The 22,477-nt window shown below is 37.1% G+C and overlaps 1 protein-coding gene across 1 annotated transcript in view; it reads left to right on the top strand.

Annotated features, from left to right (window-relative positions):
• The window catches only part of LOC139709359 (uncharacterized), a 31,291-nt gene extending 30,955 nt beyond the window's left edge, over window positions 1–336 (top strand). The window contains exon 3 of the mRNA XM_071621317.1: window positions 1–336. This exon is cut by the window's left edge and continues 893 nt beyond it. Coding sequence (XP_071477418.1) covers window positions 1–336 — 336 coding nt within the window.
• Window positions 337–22,477: the final 22,141 nt, after the last annotated feature.

The raw sequence follows: 22,477 nt of genomic DNA, 5'->3' as shown, positions 1-22,477 counted from the left end.
TACCCGCCCCCTTACTACCATTTCGTGCCAGTCTACCGGCACATGAAAGTGTTTGGACACTTCCAACCTCTTACATATGGGCTTCCCAGTGCGCACGTGCCAAATGCGACGCAGACGCCGGCGAAAGGACCACTGTCAACGGCGTCGCACGCGCCTAGCCATTCGCGCGCAACGTCACTGGACACGTCAGTGACGGCGAGCTCTTCCAGCCAATCAGAGGCCGTAGATTTGTCGATGTCATCGGCTGGTCACAGAAATTCTCAAGACTCGAGCTGTGGATCGGAGGAGACCGAGTCTAGGAGAAAGAGAATCAAGACGGAGCCATGTTCCCCGTGAGGTTCACCTTATATACCTGTTAGCATCTAACAGACACAATAGGATAGCCGGGCAGGTTATCACGCATGCGTACTAATAGTTCTTAATCTACGGTAGCAGAGTGTAGTTGAGGATGGAGAAGAGTTCGTAAACGTGCCGTACCTCCGTGATTGGTATTCTATGATTGTGGGTCTCTGCGCAGTTCTATTCGAGTTTACTGAAGTTGAACTATGGGAATTAAAATTCGTATTCTCTCTTTTCTTTTTCTTTTTTTTTAATAACATGACATGTTGCATACTCTTTCCATTCACATAATAATTATTGTCTGTATAAACTTCACTGAATTTCCGTAAAGGCGGCGTTGCTCGTTCCTGTGTCCATCTTGTAAATTCGGCTGTAAAAACATGAAGCTATAATAATGCCTTTCTTTCACTTCTTCCTGTTTTGGTGGATGCTGAGTTAAAGTTCACGGCTACATTTACTACTTTTTTTATGGTTTTGTATCTGTGTGTGTTTGTTTGGTCGACCCTCCGAGTAAAAAAAAAAAAAAAAAAAAGAATACCACAAAACAGAGGGCTTGCCAACGCGGATGCTTCCCAGACATTCGTCATTGTTGGACTTCCTCAACTGACACGTCGTCCGTTCCCAACATATTGTAGATTTAAAAACAACTCTTTGACAGTGTAGAAGACACAGGGAGCATCGAACATCCGGGACTTTGCCTCGGTCTTTTCTTGACCCCGTCTTGACCCCGTCAAGCGTCAAATGGAGATTGCGCATGCGTCAAGGGTTTGCTTTTCGTGTTTATAGCTTTTTATGCTCAGATGTATAAGACACAACTCTACGAGAGTGCAAGCTCACGGCAGTTTATTCCACATTCACGGGTGATTTATTTTTTGTTTGTGTGTTTGTTTTTAATAATGATTTTAATGGGCATTTGGCGCACATGTTATAACGAATACTGGACTGACACTCTATGTTTACGTCGAAAATTTTATGAGGGCTCCGAAATAGATTTCGGTACAGAGCCGTAGTATTAAGTTTTGATAACAGATTACTCTGATTGCTAGACAGCGATTGTGTAATTATTAACATAATTCAAAATCATATCTTATTATGATAGCATGTGTAAATCTTACATCAGTTGTAATTTACATGTATGCCCTCTGAACGAAACTGCTGCCATGCAGCACATAGGTCAAATGATATGGCTGATGTTAGCGTGCAAATCCCCCCAGAATCAAGCCACTGTATATGAGGTATAAATGTTTACGTGCTTTCCATATAGCCCCAAGACCTAAACAAGGGCCAATCAATTCGTCTGATCCATGTAAAAGTATTTCAAGACTTGAAATACATACACTTTTGTGCAATTGCTTTTGCTGTGTTGGGCAAACATCTAAGGCAACCTTTGAAGCTTGATCATCGGATTGCTGGGATTTCGATTGTAATTATCACTTAAATCGGTCTGTTAGTCAAATGTGAGACAAAATTGGAATGTCTGACGGGTAACACTTCTTTTTTTTATGTTTTCCTGTTTTCAATGTCATGTTTGTTTGCGTGTGCAAATCTTTTCCTGTAGTTAGTCATATCCCCCGGTTAGGGGAAAGGATGGTGTACAAGAGCATTGTGAATTATTACGTGGCGGCGTAGCGCAAGGGCGATATGTGCCTCTAGTCTATGCCGACATGGAAAGAGATTCCTTCAAGATATTCCTCTATCTTCAAACAAGTCATTTAGATTTTTCTACCTCTTCTTTTCGTCAGGAACTGTCAAAATTCTCCGGGAAATTCTCCGTGAAAGCAACGGGGGCGTAAAATATATGTACAGGTATATTTCAGTTTTCAGTGCTTCACTTTCATTACCATTCATAACCCATCTCTGAAAAGGCACAATCAACGGAAGTATGCCTGCAAATAGGTCAAAGGCAAGACAACCATGTTGTGATCAACAATTTTGGCAACCATTTAACATGAATATAATTCCGCAACCGGAATATAATTCCGCAACCGGAAAATAGACGCACGCGTAAAGTGTGCATGCCCCATATAATTCATATCCGTGTCGGCGGTTTTAACGTCTGTGGTTGTTCAGTGTAGGTAGGCCCTTACTCTAGAAAGGGACCGAAAAGCACAAAACATGTGTCTTCTGTACACGACCCATACAGTATGTACGAAAATACATAATTAACCAGTCGGTACAAAGGTATTCTCTCCCTCACAGAGTGATCTTTTCCTGATAATTTATCAAACTGCTGTTGAGATGATAATATACTCACGCAGAGAGAGAAAACCATTAAAAAAAAATCAGTACAGAGTACGTGTAATTGCATTTCCATTTCACACGTTCACATAAAAATTGTGATGGGTGTAGCTAGTTTCTCGACAAACCCCAAGGAATGCAACTATAGTTTATTACAAGACATGTCAAAGGATAAATGAACCAAGAAAGTTTCATTCTCATCAATTGTGTGACCCCAAGGAAAAAGAAAAAACAACCAATCAGACAGACAAACAGATCTCTGTTTCGTTTGTGTTGTTGTTTTAATAGCTATTAGTTCTAACAATAACCATAAACCAGTCTAAGTTAGTGTACTGTCTTTCTATTTTAAGCATACGTTTTTGATTATTTGTTATAGCTGCTTTACTTCTACTTGAAGTGAGAGTTTTCCCATCTGATAAAACTTTTTGAACAATGTTGATAACATTAATCTTATGATATTCAATTCACATTTTTCGAATCTTAACGGGAGAGAAGATTAATAGGAGATTCGTAACCCTTTGTGAGTTCAGAAACATCATAACATTACCATATCACCAAAATAAACGAGAATATATACATGCATATACTATGTATCGGTATGTATCGACGGAGAGACGAGTACATTAAACGTATGCCAAATTGATGTCTCTATACCGTCGGTTGTCGCATCGCCAAAAACAGAAAACAAGCGAACTAACGCGAGGTAAAACGAAGAGTTTGAGGTCATGACCTATAGGTTCCAAGCTTGACGGGGGTTTTCTCAGAAAAACAAGAAGGCTCTAGGGACAAAAGAGAATAGAGAGAAAAAAACATCGTATCCGGATGTCTTCCTCGTCCCTAGTGAATTGTAAACACCTTGGCAATGTGTAAAAGCTCGACCATATTGACTGTTACCATGGCAATTGCCGGCTCGCTAGTCTAGTGTGAAATAGCCCCTGGATTAACGGACGGTCCCCCTACTCGTCCATCTCTTGGGCAGACCCGCAGGAAAAAAAAAAGAATTGCGTGCCAAATTCCATCTTATTTTTATGGCTTCCATGGCAATCATTGTTGCAGGTTGCAATTATTGAAGCTGCCATGTTTAAAGTTGCAGCTGATTGGTTGATCGAGACCTATCTGTTGCTATGGTAACTGCAGTGAACATAGATTTTAGTTTGAAGCGAAGTGCTTTTCAGGGACGTCAGATTTTAGTACGTGTGTCAACGCAACAGCAACACCCCGTCTCTGTGATAATTTACTTTTGGAGAATTTATGGGAAGGTAACTGTTCCTCTTCCGTTCAATGTTTGCCACCGTATGCTTCCAATTAAGATATAATCCACAGTGAGAAACCTTTGCAACTGGCAAACAAATTGCCCTACATCGACATGAATTTGAATAATTAGAAACCTTTATTTCAAGCAGTGGGCAGAGATAAAGCACCCCCAGCTTTTTAGATGAACCTACCGTTGAAAGAATTATCAAGAAATGGAAAAAAAAAAATAAGAATGTTTGAAATTAATTGTACCATATGACCCTGTGAACAGTACTGTTATTTGCATTTTGAATAATTTTACAGATGTTCTTCAAATGCCAATGCCAAGTTCGAAATAAATCTTTCGTGAAATTTGAATGTGTACTACAAAAAAAAAAAAAGAGAGAGAAAACCGTGACGATACATATTTTTGTTATGTATATGAGACGGTATAGGATAATGTCACATTTTCGTGACTTTTTTATAATGAAATGAACGTAAGCAGTCTGATTTGACTGAGCTGTGTGTACAGACATGCGTGGACTATAAGTGAAATAAATTATGTAATGTTGGCCTTGTTTTTATGCGATGAAAGATGTTGATGTATTTTTAAATTGACAACGTGTCTGTCAGTGGTAACGAGATTTTTTTTTTTTTGGTATTAAGTAAGAAGGTTATCATAACGGTTTCCATGGAGACAAGATAAATTGTCAAAAACTTTTATTGTATACCTCATCTGAAATGACATTTTGTGAATCTATCATAGCCTCGATGCCTGGTATTCTAAAGAGTGAAAAAAAAGACAAAAACGTTCTTGTATGCAAACTGAAGTCACAACCTTAGCGGTACTTGTATTTATGAAGCCCAGTCGTTTGTTATGTTACACATATCACCCAACTAACTGTGCAAATCGCTTTGTTTCTGTTTTTAGAGAGAAAAATAACAATAGAAACAAACTGATGATATCTTAAGATTTTGATTTAAGACTTCAATTTAACGACAATGTGTCACAGTGAAAGCACAATGATTTATGTCACTCGTTTTTATACTTCACAGTTAATGTACCGAAATCAGACACTTAACATGGTTGTGGATGAATTTAGCGCAAGCTAAGTTAATTCATTTCATTCAAAATGAAAGTGCGAAGTAAACGTTCACTGCATGCTTCCCACTCTGCGACTCTGGCGTTGCCAAAAGAATCCCCTCATGAATTATTTCTGCCATTGGTATTAGCGAAATCTCTGAAACGCAACGATTGTGGCTTTTCTTGGAGTGTGCGATCTGTAATAGAAGTAATCCGCATTTTGAGAATACGGGTTATCGACAAGACTGTTATACGTGTTGTTCCGGGTTTTTTTATCTAAAAATTTCAGGGTTCCGTATGGAGCGGCTCACAGTTTTTCATGTGACCAGAAATACCCCAACCACTGCCTATATATTCTCCACTCTCTCATTATTCTTCACTTCCGCTCCACCGCCTTCTTCCACTTCCGGTTCATTTCGAACACGTCCGTCCTTAACGCTGTTCTGCTCACTTTTTTTTCCCTTTAATATTCTTTGCTCCAACTCAATACTAGTTTTCTATTTCGCTGTCTCTTTCCTTTGCTTGCGTGTGCGGTAAGCGGTTTATTCCTTTGTGTATTACGCCGTAGGAATTAATGCGATTGATGCAAGAGGCAAACGGGCTGTGGAAACGTCAGTAAGTCAGGAGGCGATTAATTTAAATGCCTCGTGCCAAACATAGACATCCTTGTTTGCATGTTTCTGATTTTTTTTTTTCCCTTAGGGAGGAGGGGGGGGGTGGGTGTATCCGTGTTCGATTACTACACATCTGTTATACCTCATTTGCTGTAAGCCGTACATTATTACTGTATATCGTAAGGCTGTCAGAGTGCTCGGACTTTAACAAAATCTGACCGTTGTACACTGTGACTGCGTCAAATAATTTGGGATGTTGATTAAAGAGGGTGTATCATTTTGCGATGTCGGTGACCAATGATGTACTATATATATTATAACTATGCATCAGGATATAAATAGTACACACACGTTTCTATGTGTTTCTCTACATAAGATAATGATGTTTATCTTCAAATCTATTTGTGGTAAATTTCTGATTTGAAACAGATGCCTTTATTTCGCCACTTTGCTTTCAACTAAAATCTGAATAAACTTTGAAATATTTCGAATACATAAACATTGTTGTTTGTTTGCTTGTTTTTAATTTCATGTCCTTGAATGTTATATATACAGTTACGTGATTGTGCGCATGTTTGTGTGTGATTTTGAAACTGCCGGTGGAACATTTTGTCGACAGATAATTTCTAAGAGCATATAAAAGTCTGAGATTAGTTGTGTATTTTGGTGAAAATCCACTCCATATTAGCGTAAGTTTAATTCCAATCAGGTTCAAGTTGATGTGAATAAAGAAAGTACAATTAAAGGGATGGTATAATTTTGGTTGAGATGCACGGGGAATTCAGATGTTAACTATTTGTGAGATGATTGAAAACTTATTATGAAAATGCGAGGGATTACCGAAGTGATGCAGCTTTTTGAGTATGTAAGATAATCAACCACTTATATGAAATAGAAAAGAGCATACTATACTGAGAGGAATTAAAACTCTATATTTGATGACAATGGGTTTTGAAACGGCTGAGATATCCAGAAAACAATGTAAAGCAAAGTGGTCCCACATTATTTTAATTGGGACTTCTTTTTTCTGGATATCTCAGCCGTTTCAAAACCGATTTTCATCCAATAGAGTTTTAATACCTCTCAGGATAGTATGCTCTTATATATTTCATATAAGTGGTTTCTAATTATCTTACATACTCAAAAAGCTGCATCACTTCGGTGATCCCTCGCATTTATCCCCAAGTTGAATTATCCTTCGGGTTTATGCCAGGTTTAAAGGGGATGGCTAGTAACTGATCAGTGGGAATCAGTGGGAATGCTGGGGGATGAGGTAGATCCCCCGGAAATGTATACTACATAATAATATTGCTTCCCCCTCCATCATGAAGGTGTCTCCAATTTCATTATACTGAGGAAAAGTCTGATTTACCTACCTGTAGAATTCATGCCAGCTTATGAAAGGAATCTAGTATTTAGGGTTGTGGAAGAGACACACGAACTTTGAATGGGACACCCTCTACCCTATATACAGCATCATCGATCCAAGACCAAGCTCATAATGATGTATACAAGATCACCATCATCCTTGTAGATATCTCTACACACCATGCACCCTACATCACTGTAAACAAGAACAATTAGTCATTTTGTATTTTTATAAGGCCCGCACATTACCTGCTAAGGGAGAAATAATTCTCCATATTTTTCTACATGATGTATGCATTTATAATTATCATGTATGTGAATGGTTTCTGCGTCTGTGCATGTATTGTATGCATAATGTATGTGTGCGTCTGTATGTATGTAGGCCTACAAATGTATGTGTGTGTGTGCGGTCTGTATGTGTGTATGAATGCATTGTATGACAGTATGAGTGTCTGTATGTATACATGAATGTAATAATCTGAATGTATGTTAGGTATGTATGTATGTATGTATGTAAGTATGTATACGCGTGTATGTATGTATACATGTACTATGTGCGCTTCTTGCTTATATTCCCACTAAAATGGCAAAAAGAGACGAATCTCAATAAGTCCCGAGTTTCGGCATCCTGTATAGCATGTATAAGGAAATTTGAGGTACATTGGGCCTGACAAACTAGCGTAAGGAATACACAGCTCACCGGACGGATCATCCACGCCATTATAGAAGTCATATTATGATTGTAGTGTTTTGTTTTGTTTTGTTTTGTTTTGTTTTGTTTTTTTTTTGTTCAAACAGGGAGCCAGGCCTGTAGACGAGTACATGTAATAGTTTCAGACCCGAAAATGTACACTGAACGCATTATCAACTACATGTACAGAAATCTTACGAAAGGACAAAGCACACTACTATTTACCTATAATACGTTTACAGAATGAAACCCAAAATGATGTTAATGGAGGAAGTGTAACACCACAAAAAGTTTGAAGAAAACCGGACAATTCGTTCAAATTTTTAGTGTTTGTCCAGTCATCGTCTGATGAGATGATGGCTATACTTTCTGACGTCACGTATGGAAAACAATGTAAAGAAATTATAAAGAAAATTCCTCATATTTTCACTTCTCTATAGCGTAATGAAAGAAGTCTTTCAGAAATCAGGGGTGATCTGTAAATCATAATACCCTTTACATGTGACAGTAACAAATCGACGGAATTCGTACTTTTCATTAAATATTAAATTTTGTGGAATTTTCTCCAGATTTGTAATATACTTGTAGTTTTCCATATGTGACGTCACGAACTGTAATAGTCTTCTCACCCAGCGATGGCTGCACCGAAATTTTACAAAATTCATGTAACTTTGGAACGGATTGTCCGATTTGCCCCAAACTTCGCTGATGTGTTGCACTTATATCTATGATTTATCAATCCACATGTTCCTTTGGGTTCATTCCCCTTTAAGACGCAGAACACACTCATGCATGCCTAGACCGGCTGATCAGTGATTACGTGTACATCCAAGTTATATGTCGGGCCTACTGTACAAAGAACTGGCGCGCAGATAGCAGGCAGTGACGTCATAATTTGTGGTTTGCAACATGTGGTTGGCACTGTTACCACTTTCGTGAAAACGTGTCAAACGTTGAAAGATCAGAACTTTCTTCTATTGTTTTTTTCCTGAATTCAGGAAACTTAATGAGACGGTCCTGTTGGACAATATTTATACATATTTTTTTCATGCACTTGGTACATTGTACTTCTAATGCACGGGATGGCGTTTCCCTTTATCAAGTGCAAAAATGATACAATGTTCAAGGTGCAGCAAATAATGGCAAAAAAAAAGAGAAAAGAAAAAAAAAAGAATAGAATGAGATAGTAGATTTTCATCGACACTGTACATTTTAAAAAAAAAAGATATGGGTTTTCAAGGTTCATACGTCATTTTTTCATTTTTTTTTTCATTTTTTTTTTTAAGATTATGATATTCGCAGCGACCACTCCTGTATTACAAATTAGAGGGAGCAATGTCTCGACCTCACTGTAAGATTCCCGTTGACCTTCACTCAAATCTTCACTACATTTCATGTTAGGTTTTTTGTTTTCTTTGTTTTCTTTTTTTTTTTTTGTAAACTGCTAAGCAGGAAGAAAAGTTTGTCTCATTCACATCAATTTGTGTGTGTGTGTGTTTTGCAGTAATTGGGCGATGACTTTTTTTTGGGGGGGGGGGGGGGGGTGGGGGGGGGGGGGAGAGAGAATATGTGGTTGTTCCTAAAATATCCACAGAAACAATACTAATTTGATATATACAGTGTATAAGTATGCACAAACCAATAAGTGAAGCTGGATCCAGAGATTATATCTATTAAGTTTATACAGCTGTATGATATACCATGTATATCTCAAAAATAGAACAGAACTCAAGTTTATGCTGTCAAAATAAAGAGTTGGTATTGACAGAACTAATGTATACATGTATATCTAAAAAATAGAACAGAACTCAAGTTTATGCTGTCAAAATAAAGAGTTGGTATTGACAGTCCTGAACTTGAGTTCTGTTCTATTTTTCATATTACTGCACTTACACGTGGACTACTTTTAATATATGCAGTGTACATGCATGTGATACATACACACATGTGTATATACACGTGTATATATATATACAACTGAATATACATTCTTTTCAAGTTACTCACCCCGAATAAAATTTCATGCTAGATTCTGTATTATAATGAACAAGTGAAAAAGAAGGAACTACTGTGAGATTTCAACCTGCACCACCTACTACTTCTCTTCAATAAAGGCAGGGCTGTTTTTCTTTTCCCTTTTTTTTTTTTACTTTTAGGAAAGTGAGAAAACATGGATCGACACTTGATTGACGCAGATGCCTTAAAATTGCCCAAATTACAATTGCTCACCGACATGAATATGTGACAAAAACACAAAATCAAACTTTCCCGAAAAACAAACAAGCAAGGTGTCTGTATACAGTACTGACACAAATGCATCAGCTGTAGTTGTTTGCCGCACGCATGGATTGCAACAAGCTTGGGACGCTTGTTTAGTTCCTGCTCGTGTGCGCGACTCTGGTACAGACTGGAAGTACATGTATGCATGTTTATTTTCTCATTTAAAAATTTTCCTCAAACTTTCACTGATGTGTTCTACTAATATTGTTGCATTCTCTCAATCCTTATGTTTATGAAGGTGAACTTGTCCTTTTAAAAGCAAAAGCAAAAATCTTAAAATATGCTTTTCATTAATAACCCATAGTGATTACATGAAACTTGTTGTTGGATGAGACTTTACATGAGGTCCTTAGAACTGTGAAAGTTTGTTTGTAATAGCATATATATATATATATATATATATATATATATATATATATATACTTTGTATATATATCGGTGAACAAAAACAACAAAATAAAACAAACATGAATACATTTAAGATTTTACTGCGACAAAGAGTAAAGCTTGCATTTAATTACACGAGACCTCTTTGTGTGTTCTACTCTCGATTCTAGCGCTAGCTTCAACGGAGCAGTTTACAAATGTACTCCAGGATGTACAGCAATATTTTGAAGAAGAGAAGCTTGTTTTGAATGAAAGCAAAACTGTAATGAAAAATACACATGTATCTTAGTTACTTTGAGAAAAATATAAAAATATTGCTACAAGTAACATATCAACAATGATATAATCTATTAATTTGTGTCTTTACAAGATTCTGTTTGATGACTTACAGACTCTTACACTGGCACAGTTTTCTCATAATTCATTTAAGTTCACTCAAAATATATCACTTACATTAATTTTTGCTTTAGTTGTACTGCTGTCATTATATATAACATTGGAAAAATTGTCCTTCTAAAGGAAACCAAAACCCACAGAGCAATGTGGATTGAGTGAGAGCAGCAACATTAGTAGAGCACATCAGTGCAAGTTTGAGGAAAAGCGCACAATCGATGCAAACGTTATCAATTTCAAAAGTTTTTGTGTTGTAATGACTGGATAAGGAGACTACTAGAATTGATGAAGAACATAATAAAGAGAATTCCACAAAAATTCATTTTTCACGAAAATCACACATTCTATCAACTTGATAATGACACATGTTAAGGGTAGTAACTATTTCCCCTGCTTTCTGAAAGCAGATAGTGAAGTGCTCTTGCATTACGTTACAAAAGTGAAAGCATGTTGAATTTTCTTTATATTTTCTTTATATTGATGTCCACACGTGATGTCATGAACTCAAGTAGTCTCCTAATCCAGTGGTTCCAACACCAAAACTTTTAAAATTCATAACTTCTGCATCGATTGTCCGATTTTCCTCAAACTTTCACTGATGTGCTGTACTAATGTTGCTGCTATCACTCAATCCACATTTCTCTTTGGGTTTTGGTTTTCTTTAAAGGAAGTTTGACTCTAGAAGCAAACAAATGCATTTGAGCAACAAACTCTACCTCATGTTAGATCACTGATGTAAACTGCATTGCAGTTGTGGAAAAATGTATCTTGAGAGAAGTTATGTAAGGTTGATGAGTAACTTCACAAAAGATTGGAGGGATAGTACAGTTTTGATAGAGATGGGGAATTCAAATTGAAACTTTTTGGGAGACATGAGGAAACCTCTTATGAAATATGAAAGAGCATGCAATTCTAAGAATGATTCAAAGTTTATTTCATGAAAATTTGTTTTGAAATGGCTGACAAATCCAAAAACAAAGTAAAGAAAAGTGGCCTTGTTAAAAGTTAGGTCCCATTTTTTAATCATGATTTCTTTGTTTTTGGATATCTCAGCCATTTCAAAACCAATCTTCATCAAATAAACTTTGAATTGCTCTTAGAATTGTATGTTCTTTCATATTTGAAAAGAGGTTTTGCATTATCTCACACAAAGTTAAAAACCTGACGACCCACCTCAAACAAAACCATATCATCCCTTTAGGTAAATGTAAAAAAGTTTGGGTCTCATCTGACCAATAATTTTCTTGATTTTCAACACATGATGGGGAAAATAGCTATAAATGCCTACAACATTCTTAAAGGGGAAATCCAGTCCCAATCTAAATTAGTCTAGTAAGAAAGAGTAAAGTATTACAAGCTCAACAGTAAAATCTTAATCGAAATCAAATGAAAAGTAAGAAGTTATGACATTTTGAAGTTTCGCTAATTTTTGAGGAAACAGTTCTTGAACGGTCAATATGAATATGCAAATAGCACAGTGAGCATGTCATTACTATCCCCTCACAACTTATTATATGGGCAATTCCGCGGTTAGTAACGTTACATTTGAACAAATTTAGATATTTGTTTTTACTACTAAATTACCATTTATTCATTTCAAGCCAAAATTATGTCAAAAACATGTTCATCATTCCCAGGTTTATGATACAGAAAAGAATAAATACAATCCAAGAAATAATAGCATTGCTATGGCAACTTAAAGGGCTGGTTAGTAACGTTACGAAAAAAGGACATGACAAAAAAATCAATGTCTTGTAACAAAAAGTGTGCAAAAATTCAAGTTACTTCAAACAAAGTGTTGCATTAATTTCAATTATTACATCATGACAAATGTTCACACAATGTTTTTTAGCAGTTCGACCAATAATTTCTTAGCTAGACCCCCAAAAGCATGGTTAGTAACGTTACATTTGTCCGGAGTAATTCCGCAGGTCATTTCACCCTTTTGTAATTGACAAAATGTCACATGACTTCTGGAGTATTTAAATGTATTCATCTTTTACCTTTTAGTAAAAATTTGAGGAAAAAATTTCAAAGCAACCCACTGTAATTTGCATTTAAGTGAATTTCAGCATTCCCAGTCCCACATGTACATTTTAAATGATGGTTTTAGATCTCGCAAAATCAATAAATACGAAAAATAAAATCTACTGATTTTGAAAGACCTTAGTGATTGGTGAACATCCATGGCATTAGTTGATACCTAAATTAAAGAGTAAGATAAAGAGGCACATTTCTTTTATCCATGTCATGTCCACCTAACTGCGGAATTGCCCATATAGTTTGCACATAAAATTGTGAAATTTCCAGTTTTTATTCAAACGCAATCATGCCCGAGGCTCAAATCCTCGTATATCTAACTGATCACTATTCTGAAGTTATTCAACCAGGAATGACATCATGTTCCAGACTTCAATGACAGAAACATTGAATTTTCGTCATTTTTTGTACACGATCAATGGAAAATTGTGAGGTTATGACATGGTCAGCTCACTCATTTGCATATTTATATCCACTGTACAAGAACTTTTTTGTAGGAAATTAGCAAAACTTCAAAATTTCATAACTTTCTTATTTTTCATCCAATTTCAGTCAAATTTTTACTGTTGAACTCGTAAGATTTTACTCTTTTTTATCAGATCAACTTATTTATGGCGTGGATTTCCCCTTTAAAGAGGACAACGTTGAATGCAATGAGTCGTATTTACATGTACTGTCAGAATGTTACGTAGTTCATTTACGTATCTAACAGTAGTCTTTCACATACAGCCCTCGGCAGGAGATCTCGCCTTCTCCTCACACTCACTCGAAGGCCATAATCATTGATGGGCGTGTCCGCCACCAAGACTTTCGCTGTCTGCTCCTCGCTGATTCCAGTCCGATTCAGTTCAGAAAGAAAGCGGGGCGAGCACTGAGTAACAGCTAGAGAATCTTGGGCCGACTTTCTTCGGATCTTTGCGCGGGTCGTTTTGTCCCCCCGAGCAAACTTTGGGCTCTCTGGGAGACAGAAGTCGTCTCCGGGGTCTCTCTGATGAATGTCTACCCCACAGTCAGTTGCATCATTCTCATCCTGCACGTCATTGACGTCATCACCATCATCATCCTCATCATTACTATCACCATGGTGACCAGAATCATGTGGTCTGGAATCTGCTCTATCAGGATGCTTTGAAGCAAACGATGTTCTCAATCTAGTAACACGTCGCCCTGTTGAAAGCAATCTTTGATCACTTGCTGTTTTCTCAGTCTTATCATCCATTGAATCATTGCCATGGCAGCCAAAACCATGCAAATCAGTTGGTGAAGCTGTCTTCTGCTTTTCTTGGCCTCTGCTGACCTCCAGTCTACTGGTCTTTTTCGTTTTTGGCACCTTAAACCCTATGTAACTCCTGTTTTCGCTGAGATCGTCTTCATCAAAACTGACATCGTCCGCATCCCCATCCTTTCTAGCACCACCTATCGATGCATCCCTCTTTATATGACTCCGCCTTGAGGGGGGACGGTCGGCGACAAACTGCAGAGGTTTGAAGGGGCGACGTCTCTCCTTGGTGGTGGGCGTGGCCAAGGATGATCTCAGGACCGGCTGCAATCTTTGGGTGGCGGTCTTCTGAGATGACATGGCGGATTTCCCCTCTTGCTTCCTCTTTCTGCGCCTGCGTGGCTCCTCTGCCTCAAGCATGCCGGGGTGAAATTGCGGTGACACCTTGCATGTAATCAGAAAACAAAAACAATGTACAAACAACAAATAAGAAATTGTGGAGCTTCAATGGTTGAACACCAGACTATCCAAATGTATCGACTTGTCAAGTACCTTCAGCAACTCAAGTCAACAGCAACTCATTTCAACAACATTATGAGCACAGAGATCCATGTTTGTGATGTAAGTTTGCCCTTGCTCGTTTGCATTATGCTTTAGAGTCAACATGGACAGGAGAGAATGTGCATGTTTTGTACAATGTCTGTGTATCATGTAGAAGGAACATCCTGGAAAATAGTACTCTGTACTGTCTAGAGAGGAGCTAGTAATAGGAGTTCACTCCATAGATTTCTTTCATCAATAAGCCAGTTCGTAATTAGCTCATGTACACATTGGTACAAATGACCTTTCTTTTTTCTTAGTTGGTTAGGCACTTTCCTCGTTTTCAAAGCGACATAATGCATAAGCTTGCCCGACCAAACAATTTATGAAATTCATGTTCAAACAAAGAATGAGCTTGCTTTAAGAACAGGTGATCAGAATACTCCATCAGTTGACAATTTAACAGGCATCCATTTCATACATCTTTTTTTTTTTGTTGTTGTTGTATTGAATGCAATAACAGTCTATTTCCTTTTATACTGCAAAATACCATTCTTGCTGTTAGGTGGATGTGCTGGCAAGCATTATTTAGATAAGGATCACATGAATAATCATCGCATCACAGATGCTTATCTCAGTGAATTTACAAACCCAAATGCCTGTTGGTACAAATGACCTTTTTCTGCTCATGCGCAAAGTGGAATTACGAACTGGTCTATAGCATGCTACATAAACACAATTGGATAGATTTGCAAACATCAGATCAGATATGGGCCCTGGTGGTTATTGAAATGTATATGAGGATTCAATGTGCACAATGATGGAGGGTCTCAGGAAAATTAGCTCGTGGCAACGTAAAATCACATTTCTTGTGGTAATCACAGCCTGAAAACAAAGATAATCATGTAACATTCAGGGCCTTTAAAAAAATCAAAAAGGAACGACAGGTCAGACAGGTAGGTACATGTATATCAAATCGAGTGGCAACAATAGCCAAATACAGAATTCAGGGGGAAATGTAACACCCCTGGCCTCAAATAAGCAAGAAACTGTCATCAGAAAGTAAAAGGACTTTGACCTTAACTTTGTATCATGACCTATAACAGAAGTTTGGCATTTCTTGCCAAGGATGAATCTACATGGAATAAGATTTGGGGAGACACCGTTTCAAAGTACTCAGGTCACAAATTAATCCAGAGGCCATAATAAGATTTTTTTATATTCTTTGGATTAAGACACAGACGTACCAACCCTTTTTTCATATTACTACACTGTATTATAAAAAACAAAAAACAAAAAACAAAAATAAAAATCTCTGTAAAATATGGAATAGTCTTCATTATTACTTCTGCGCAGTGGGAGTACATACAGGTTTGAGATTGCCTGGGACATATGGTAGAAAAAAAAAAAAATAGGCCAACACAGTATGATAACAAATCCCCTGCACAAGGAAATGTCTGAGCCACTGCAATTTAAAAGTAGAAATTTTCGTGTTGTTGAAATTTTGTGCATTTCGTGCAACCAGAAGTAAGTGGGGGATAAAACTACAGCGCACGAATATTTTAGCTCACTATATGTACCACTATTAAATGTTTTTATTCCGCCGAATCAAAAACATGCAAAATTTATCTTACCCAGCCCACTGCAAAAACCAAACAAAAAAATACTTGCACGGAAAATAGTCACTTTTACAGTATTTTTAAGAAGACCCAAGATCTTGACCTGACTACAGAGGTATAGAATACCAGTGTTCTGTTTGCACCTACACTTACCACATTCGGACCCAGTCCAGTGTCGCGAGACAATTATGAGAGATCTTAGGTTTTTTTTTTTTTTTTTTTTTTGGTTTTTTTTTTTTTTGGGGGGGGGTTATTTTTGGTGACCGACCGTCCATACTACTACCTCGACCGTCCTTGAAAAATGGCGACAATCACATTTTGGGCCATGCATGGCGCTGAAGAGGTGAGCCCTGGCATTTGGCATGAGAGTTCACTCATGCTAACACTTGATATCTGCACAAGTAGTTTGAACATTAATGGAAGAGAAAGAGCATATATATCATCCTTTCTCATCTTAATCTTGCTTATCATGACATGTAACACTGCAAATTGTTCTATGTATGCATGCACTTTAGCAACTGTTCAAAAGACAAAAGAGGCACGATTACACGGATTCTCAACTGAGGATGTGAGCCTACCCATGTGACTTCAAGACCATCATTGAGGTTGCAAACTCTCGCCGTGACCGGGTTGTCGACCAAAGCTTGGGGACTGCACAGCCGTCGAGGGAGCTTGTCGGGCGGACTCTCGGTGAAGAGGAGGGAGGGCTTGAGGGTGCTAAAGCATCCCGGCTTCTCGGCCCGAGACCGAGGCATTACTGGTGTTCAGGCATAGTGCTACACGGGAGAAAATAGTTAATGATTTTTGTAGCATAAGCAATGAGAGGTAAGTATTTAGGAATATCAAAGGCTTCAGCAACAAATTCTAGAAGGGTAAGGTCTGTTTAACCCTTGCCTCCTATACATATGGCCAGATCACTAATGATCAAAATAAGTTAGGTACTGACAATCAACTCCGGTTATAACGAAGTTCTCAGGACTGGCAGTTTTCTTTTGCTATATTGAAATTTCTTTTTAACCAACAAATAAAAAATAAAAAATCTAGAGCTGATGACGTTTTGGCCTAAATTTTTACTTTGAACATAGTAATCGGAGTTTCGTTATAACTGTGTTCGTTATAACTGGGATGCTCAGTACTAGTATCAAAGGACCTGCACTTCCAAAAAACGTCTTGGGCGTTGCTAAGGATCTTGTTTTCATCCAAGTGACTGAAAGTGGCAAAGTAGACTACATGCTCGCTCATATATATATATATACTTTACATAGTATGTCAGTCAGAGATATTACTCTGTATTTAGCTGGTGATGACCTGCTGCCCTTCTTGAAGATAGGGAAGATGAGTGCTGTAAAGATGGAACAAACCCTTGGTTACTCAATAATACCTTGTAAATATTTGGTCTAATATCTACAGGTAATTACTACAGGTTTAGGTTCTCAAACAACCTGACAATCTAATGTAAAGATGTTACTAACTAAGTTAATGAATCTAGGGTTCGGGTCCGTAAGACTCTATTTAGATCTGCATAATTTTGTCAGTAAAATGTCCTCAGCAGCAGACACATCCACCTCATGATAACTTGATGACATAGCATCTTTTGTCCTTCCATCTGTCCTTTTTTTCCTTTGTTCTTCATTTTCTTTACTAATTCTCCCTCTTACTCTTCGAAGGATTTCCTGATGGCACTTGACTTATTTAACCCTAAATACAAATTATAATCCTAACCTAGCTCTAACCCTAACTAACCCAACCCTAAACAATGCTACTTGTGGCAGTGCTAAACCTTTTAGGCCATAGCCTACGGCTATGCCACGGGATGGCCCTAATAATAAACAAGGCACTAGAACCCTAGTGAAACCTAACCTAAACTTGCTTGCTAACGCAGGGATGCACGCCCACTAGAGTGGGGCCAATTTCATGTTTTGCATTTCATTTCATTTATATCCACATTCTGATTTTAAAAAAAGCAATTTTACGAATACAAGAACTGTACATAGAACATTGGAAAAACAGGAAAAATGTTAAAACTTACAAGTGTATATAACAATTTCACAATAAACACAATATAAAACAGTTATTTCAGTTTTGCTTTTGTTTTTGTGTGTGTGTGTTTTTGGGGTTTTTTTGGTTTTTTTTTTTTTTTGGGGGGGGGTATCAACATACAGCTGTAGACCATTGGTCTTTCTGAGGCTGATCTCAAGTATTACAGTTAAAATAGTTACATCAATGCAATTTACAGAACACCAGAAAACTATACAGAAAGAATAAAATATAAGTAGAAGGCAAGAGTCATCAAAGCGAGGAGCTTACATGTACACTGAATAAAACTTAAAATTCAAAGTATATCTTTATGAACAAGAAAGAATTTGTAACTTCTTTTAAATTTTGAGTCTATTAGACCACTTTATTATTTTTGGCAAATCATTCACTTAAGCAGGTCCCGTATATTTGAAAACTGTGTATTTTGAAATGCAGTCAAATTAGGGATATACAATCTATCTGTCTAGTATTGTAATTTGCCAAATCATTCACTAAAACAGTTCCAGTTTATTTGAAAGTGCATCTTGAAATGCAGTATTTAAAATAGGAGATATAAACACAATCTATTATCTGTCTAGTATTGTAATTATTCTTATTTAGAATGAAGGAAATATCACAAAACTTTGGCAAAATGCTGTTCATACATGTGTACAGGAAAACAGTGAGAAAAAATTGTTCTTATCAAAAATAGTCAATATGTTATGTTCTTTTAATAAAGGACCTGTATGACTCTCAAATGGTCTATTACTAATCATACAAATTGCATGCTTTTGTAAGAGATACTTTGCACAATTTCCCCATATAATGTTAAAATAAGATATGTGACGCATAATCAAAGTGTGATATAACTTCACAAGAATTTCAGAAGGTGCGATTGCGATTACATGTATACTATGATTTCACCTATTGCTCTAAGTAGAATGCACAGCCCAGTCGCTGTTAAAAAGCGATAGGGCTGTACCAGGGTGGTGCACAACGCCAAAGCGAACATGATGCCAGAGACTCCAACCCAAAGCACCTTCTGATCTGGAGATTCTCCCACCTGAAACCCCAAGCAAACGGGAGACTCCAAGTTGATGTGTGCGAAGCGCGAAGTTCCTAGGGTTCAAGATGCTCTCTGGTGCTATCGAAGGCTTAATTTTTCAACATACAATAGCAATAAGTAAGAAATCCTTTCCAACGGGAGACACAGAGGCAGGGCGGGAGAAATTAAATCTCAAGCGGGAGAACGGGAGATTTTGCAAAAATGGGTTTTCGTCGGGAGATCTCCCGTCGAAAACGGGAGAGTTGGAGTCTCTGTGATGCGAACATGGCGATCACATTGAGTTTTGATACTTGACATCATTTTTGTCAGGGCCGCAAACTCAGTAATAGACAATCTTCATTAATTAGACTTTGAAGCACCACAAAGTGCAGCTCCGATCGTGTGAACTCCTGATTATTCAAAATGGCCGTCAGTGAAAGATGATGTACCATTGCCTATAACCTTCGTTTTCAGTAAGTTGTGAATTGTGTATGTCAATATCAGCAAGATTTAGATAGAAATGAAGTCTAATTAATGAAGATTGTCTATTACTGTCCAAGTGATTTGAGGTGACAAAAATGATGTCAAGTACTAAAAACTCAATGCGATTGCCACATTCGCTTCGTGTTTGCTTTTTTGTTGCGTTTGTTGCGCATCACTCTCTGGTACAGCCCTGTCGCTTTTTTAAACAGCAACTGGGCTGTGACGTTTGAGCTGTGTAGGCCTAACGTTATACATTTTTAGACACAGTCTATTGCTCTGTAGACCTTACAGCATACTTTGTTGACATGATTATGATATTTCCATGTTCAGTTATCATCTATGATCATGTTGAAATGCCAAGAAATTTGGTAAAACTAACAACTGGAAATTCAAAATCAGCAATCTTTAACCTCAAAATCATCAATACTTACTAGACTAGATCTAGATCTCTCGATGTCTACCGGTACTTTATTTCTTGGTCTAAATACGTCTAAGCCTATCACTATATGCACATGATTCCTGCATTATTGTATTTGTATAATTGTAAACTTTAAACTAGTATTGGCCACGTTACATTTGATTGTAGTTTAACCTTACATGTTAGGTATATAGAGCCTAATAGGCCTAACGTTAGGTCCTAGGCTAGGAGAGGTCTAGCTAGTAACACTAGGCCTATGATGGCATGTTTATCTGCATAAAAATTGTGCTTTAAGTTTAACTAACGTTAAGGCTTAACGTTGTTAGTTTCAATTTATTGCTTATATTAAAGCAGTTGTAGATGAGCCATTGATTACCACTACTGTACTGCACTAGTTCACAACTTAAGATTGTACTGATACTTTTCTGTTCATCCCTATCTTATATCTATACGAAATTCGCCTCTCTTAACTCGGAGCTAGGAAAAGTGCAAACTAGCATATTACACTGCCAGTGCCACATTAATTCATTGTTTGTGAAGAGAGGGACAAATTACCATCTCCAAAATTGTACACATGGGACTAAAGAGTAAAGTAGACTGGAAGCCGAGTAGAATAGATTCCTGTCATGCTACATTTACATGAAATGCATTAAGTTGCTGGCAACAATCCCATATCAATATCATTATTTATAATGTCAGCAACACTCACCGGTTAAGAGAGAAAATTAATATCTGCAGTTGGTAGCCATCTACATCAGTGAGAGCAGTGTTCCACGGTTTCACCTTTGAAACTACCGCGCTCATGATCATGTTACGTTTCGGTTCGCGGTATACATGTACGTACATGTGCTGCGTATTGTGGTGCGAAAATTCCCGTCAAGGATACTGACTAGAGGGTGCACTACCCTTCTCCATTCTCTGAACAGACAGTGTTCATTCAATCCACTTGACAAAATTTGTTTATGAGTAGATGTCAAATACTAACTGAGTAAAATGTTAAAGGGGAACTCAGCAAGGAAGGTGGTTAATGAATCAGAAGGCATATTAGTGGAACACATCACTGGAATTTTAAACTAAATCGGACAATCCGATTAAAGTTATGAATATTTAACGTTTTGGTACACCACAAGTTATCTGTGGCGCCAAGCATGGCAACCGATAAAAAAAAAAGAATTACAAAGAGAATCCCGCAAAATGTAATTCATCATGAAAATTTTATAGTTCCTAAACTTGTTACTAACATTTTTTTCTTAAGCTTTATTTAATTTCCCGTGCTTTCTGAAATAGGGGACGTTACGGTGCTCCGACCTTTATTATGCTAGAATTAAGAAAAAATAAAAGAATATAATTGATGTTGAATTCCCTTGCACACTGCCTATATAGTGAGAGAATGTATAATGTTAAGATGTAAATAATCGTTTCATCATGATCTTAAACCAATTGTGAGCAACCATTTGAGGTCACTGCTCAATGATTTAAGGGGAATACGCCAGCAAGTCGTTTAAGCCTCATCTGCGTATGACGCCAATTTAACAATTTGATAACTGAAATAAGCACAGTTTTACCTGACTTTTATATATTGAAACACACAAGACCTACACCAACCTCTCAGGCATATGGGTATCGTATACACACTCTTGAGTTGGGTGGAACAGAACAACAACAACAACAACAACAACAGATGGTTTTCTTTTCTTTATCAGTTTTCAGAGTGAGATACAATATTTCAAAGTGAAGGGTTTGTTTGCAAACACCGATAAGTCCATTTTTGAAGATTTTGAAGTACGAGCTCTGTCAGAAAGTACAAAATAATACCTTTTAAATGATATATTGGTCACTACATATAAAGGTAAGTTTTTGAAGTTATGTTCAAAAGAAGCAAACATTTTCTTATTATTCTCTTTATTTTTCTTGACCTTTAATCGCAAATATCTCCATTTGGCAAATATGGACTTATCGGTTTTTGCAAACAAACTCTTCAAGTACAACACGAACTCTCTAAAAAATCAAGTGAAAATATTCACTCTTAAAGGAGTGAATACAAAAAAAAAGTGAATTTAGAGTAAAATTGGAATAAATTTTGAATGAAAATGTTCATTTTCACTCGTTTTGAAGTGACCTCAGGGATCACTCCTTAATCTTCGAGTGATCCCTGAGATCACTCCAAAATGAGTTAAAATGAACATTTTCACTCAAAATTTATTCAAATTCCACTCTAAGTTCACTTTTTTTATTCACTCGTTTTAGTGAATATTTTCACTCGATTTTTTTTTAGAGAGTAAGTTCCTAGTAAATTAACAAATTAAAGTCATGTACAGCCTTAAATAACAATAAGAAATTCCACTTGTTCTACCCAATAGACCTATAAGTTCGTTCCCCTTAGTTAGTCATGGCAACCAAAGTCAAATTTCAGAAGCCACCAGGGCTCAAGATTGACGCTTCAGAACATTCAAAGTATAAAAACTCTACA

The sequence above is a fragment of the Diadema antillarum genome, unplaced genomic scaffold (assembly GCF_040938485.1).
Source record: "Diadema antillarum isolate AM-2024a unplaced genomic scaffold, OU_Dant_1.0 seq00001427_RagTag, whole genome shotgun sequence".
NCBI classification, from domain to species: Eukaryota; Metazoa; Echinodermata; class Echinoidea; order Diadematoida; family Diadematidae; genus Diadema; species Diadema antillarum.
This window is presented reverse-complemented; position numbering and strand designations above follow the sequence as displayed.